The sequence below is a fragment of the Cucurbita maxima genome, unplaced genomic scaffold (assembly GCF_002738345.1).
Source record: "Cucurbita maxima cultivar Rimu unplaced genomic scaffold, Cmax_1.0 Cma_Scf00040, whole genome shotgun sequence".
NCBI classification, from domain to species: domain Eukaryota; kingdom Viridiplantae; phylum Streptophyta; class Magnoliopsida; order Cucurbitales; family Cucurbitaceae; genus Cucurbita; species Cucurbita maxima.
The window spans coordinates 1,164,970-1,168,649 of NW_019272056.1; the positions used below are offsets into that span (position 1 = coordinate 1,164,970).

The following is a 3,680-nucleotide window of genomic DNA, read 5'->3' on the forward strand; positions in this document are numbered from 1 at the left end:
CAACTCAACCTTAGTTTGAATTAGTCTGGTTTTCGGATCATAGATGAACGCCGTAAAATAAAAAATAAAATAAAAAAGAAAATAATTTTAAATATTGTTTTTACATTTTGTTATAAAAGTAATTCATTTAAAAAGAAATAATAATGATAAATTAAATTTTTTTTGAAAAAAGAAAAAGAAAATAAAAAATTGACATTTCAAGTCCTGAAATCAAAACGGCCTAGTTTTGTTACGTAGCTGTTTGTCCGTCAGATCTCTCCCTCCTTCCCCTTCAACTCTCTCTATAAAACTCAAAATCCTTCCCCTTCTTCTTCTTCATTCTCCTTCAATCTCTCAACAATGGCGGTCGCTTCCAGAGACAGGCTCACTGACCTTCAAATCCCCAGACTATGGAAGGACAGAGACGCCACCAGCCCTGAGCGCACCAAGGTCTGGACTGAACCCAAGCTCCGCTCCGAAAGAAAGGTTCCCGTCGTTTACTATCTCTCCAGAAATGGCCACCTCCAACACCCTCATTTCATGGAGGTTCCTCTTTCCTCCTCCGAAGGCCTCTATCTCAGAGGTTGTTCACAATCCTCTTCTTCATTTTCATTTTCGTTTTTTGCTTTTTCGATTTCTCCTGCTGCTTTGACTTTGATTCTCACATTTCACTTTCTTTTCGAATGTTTCTGTTCTTCAGATGTTATCAATCGTCTCAATCTTCTTCGAGGAAATGGAATGGCTACTGCGTACTCGTGGTCGTCTAAAAGGTGAATTTAATGGCGGTTTTCGTTTTTTTCGTTTCGATTTTGTTCATAATCTGATTTCTAGGGTTTTAATTGGTTTTAGGAGCTACAAGAATGGGTTCGTATGGCACGATTTGTCGGAGAATGATTTCATTTATCCATTGCATGGTAAAGAGTATGTTCTCAAAGGATCGGAGATTCTTCATTCCTCTTTAGAGAGCCGAGTTCAAGGCTCGGAATCTTCTAGGTCTTTGAGGCCGCCGGAGATTCATAAACTCGACGGCGAAGAGTCCGATTCCCCGATCCTCTCTCGCCGGAGGAACCAGTCATGGAGTTCCGTCGACTTCCATGAGTACAAAGTCTATAAGACCGATTCGAGCTTCGACTCGTCGGCTAAAGCCGCCGCTGCTGATGCTTCGACTCAGACTGACGAGAAGCATCGGCGGAGGAGACGAGCGGTGAGGGAGGAAGATAAAGAAACAGAGGAGGTTCATGGTGAATCAAACCCTACGCCGAGTACAGAGCTCAATACGGAAGAAATTTCTCCTCCGCTCTCGGATTCAAGCCCCGAAACTCTAGAATCTCTGATGAAAGCCGACGGACGTTTGATCATTTCCGAAGCCGACAACGCTAATCGGACGGCGGAGAGTTTTCCGAGCGGGAGGATGAGGGCATCGGCAGTTCTAATGCAATTGATTTCATGTGGATCGATGTCGTTCAAGGACTGTGCAGCACCATCAATGGGGGATCAAGAATTTGCCCTCGTTGGTCACTGTAAATCCAGAGTACCTCGCATAGGCAGGAAAGAACCAGCAACAGAGACATCGACGGAAATTATGGGTTTCTCCGGCGTACGGTTGGAAGACAAGGAATACTTCAGTGGAAGCCTAATCGAAACCCAGAAAGTAAAGAACGCTCCAGCGGCTCTGAAGAGGTCATCTTCTTACAATGCAGATAGGTAAGGTTTCTTGTTTCTTGTTTCTGTGATTGATTACTTTTCAAGTCTGAAATATTTTTGATTCTCTGCCTGAGGCTTCTGGGCCACCATTGGATTTGCCTGTAAGATTCGTACGGGACTGGGAAAAAGAAAAGATAAAAAGTAGACTAAAATCAACATTCATTTTGTTTGTAGCACTGCTATAGTTGATTCAGAATTGTACTGTTTTGATCCCATTTGAACTGTTTGTTTCCTCATCTAGCAAAACAAGGACTGTAGACTGCCCGCCATCTATCTTCGTTCAGTCCATTTCATTTCATTCAATTTTCTGTCCCACAGTTCACAGATGATCTGATAATTTGATTGAATGCTCTGTTTCTGTTTGGTTTTGGGTCTTAAGTAGGAAGATGAATCCACCCAACTAGGGTAGTCTGCCTTCCATCTGTTTGTTTCTATATTCCAAAGAGAAGAGACTTTGATTGAAGAATACCATACCCAACTCCCAATCTAACATCACCATACAGAGGTTTCATCCCTTCTTCCATATTGTTCGCTTTAGCCCATTACGTCATTACGTATAGCAATCAACCTCATGGTTTTAAAACCTCTTTGCTAGGGAGAGGTTTTCACACCCTTGTAAATGCATCTTTCCCCTATCCAACCGATGTGGGATCTCATAATCCACCCCTTTGGGAGTCCAGCGTTCTCGCTGGCACACCGCCTGGTGTGTAACAGCTCTGATACCATTTGTAACAGCTTAAGCCTACCTCCAGTAGATATTGTCCGTTTAGCCCGTTATGTATAACTATCAGTCTCACAGTTTTAAAATGCGTCTGCTAGTGAGAGTTTTGCACTTCCTTAAAAATGCTTCGTTCCCTACCCAACCAACATGTAATCTCACACTTTTTTCTTTTGCTGCTCGCTTTGTATGGTTGTTTATAAATGTTCTTTAGCTAGTAACTACAGAAGCCCTGAATGATTGGGGAATGGTGAAGAAAGTCGAAACTCAAAATCGGTGAACGAATCATGTGTTTGAATTGCAGGGCATCACAGCTGCAAATGTCGGAGAAGGAGATGGACGCAGCAGCACGTGCAAAATGCATACCGAGAAAGCACAGGTCATCCGGCCAAGGAACAAAGAGGGAGACTAACAACATAACCGACGGCCCTTCCATCACCACCAGCAATACACAACATGGAAGCAAAAGACTCACACAGAACAACAATGAATAGACAGACCCAATACACACAATCCTTCTGAAACTCTCATCAAACAAGGAGAAAAGAAGAAGCAGCCCGCCCGCCCGCCCGCACCGGTCACCGTCCAAAGCAGACAAGAAAAAAGGTGCATTGTAACCTGTGAAATTTGATTTAGTTTTTTTCGTTGAGAGAGTCAACTTAGTGTTAGTGGGGGTTGAATTTTTTGCATGAATGTTGATGAAATAGAGGCATTAAGGCTCCCAATGTGACAACTTTTGTTTGACCAAGGCTACAATGAGCGTTGGAATTGGGAAAGGATAGGTGGTGATAGGTTGTCACGGGTAACGAGTAGGGTAGGGGCGTCGGCAGTGGAAGGGCCGACAGTTGCCATATTGGAGAAGAGAAGACGTGACTTGTAAAATGGACATTTGTAATGTACTTGCTATTATAAATTATTGAGCATTGCTGGTTGTTGTGGCTGTTTTCACAAATGGTGCGAGTTTTTGTAAGTGTGGATGTAATGATAAAAAATAAAATAAAAAATCTTTGCACAGTTGCGGGAAAAGATGCAAAAAATTTTGGTGGTCTCGCCCAATTTTTTGCATTTTCAACCTATGCGCAAAGCCACGTCCCTTCCCTTAACGCTCCTCAACACCTCCAATGAAGTCACAAAAGATACCCACCAAACCCTCCCTCGGACTGAATCTCCGACGAGATTGAAAGGTCCACATTTGAAACAAACAATGAGCAAGCTCGTAGAGGAAGGTGAGCTCATAAGTAGAAGAGGACGGCGAGCTCAATGAGTTTAGTATGATTTC

General features: G+C 42.9%; 1 protein-coding gene across 1 annotated transcript; it reads left to right on the forward strand.

Moving 5' to 3' along the window:
• Positions 1 to 278: 278 nt before the first annotated feature.
• Positions 279 to 3,329, forward strand: LOC111469459 (protein UPSTREAM OF FLC-like). The gene is made up of 4 exons (XM_023114729.1): positions 279 to 562; positions 680 to 749; positions 829 to 1,683; positions 2,706 to 3,329. Exons 1-4 carry the CDS (start codon positions 340 to 342, stop codon positions 2,893 to 2,895), a joined length of 1,338 nt encoding a protein of 445 aa, XP_022970497.1. The 5' UTR covers positions 279 to 339; the 3' UTR covers positions 2,896 to 3,329.
• Positions 3,330 to 3,680: the final 351 nt, after the last annotated feature.

Coding starts and splice junctions, on each gene's coding strand:
- LOC111469459 (XM_023114729.1), top strand. CDS start 340: ATGGCGGTCGCTTCCAGAGACAGGCTCACTGACCTTCAAATCCCCAGA. Junction 563..679: donor CGAAGGCCTCTATCTCAGAG/GTTGTTCACAAT, acceptor TCTGTTCTTCAG/ATGTTATCAATCGTCTCAAT. Junction 1,684..2,705: donor TCTTCTTACAATGCAGATAG/GTAAGGTTTCTT, acceptor TTTGAATTGCAG/GGCATCACAGCTGCAAATGT.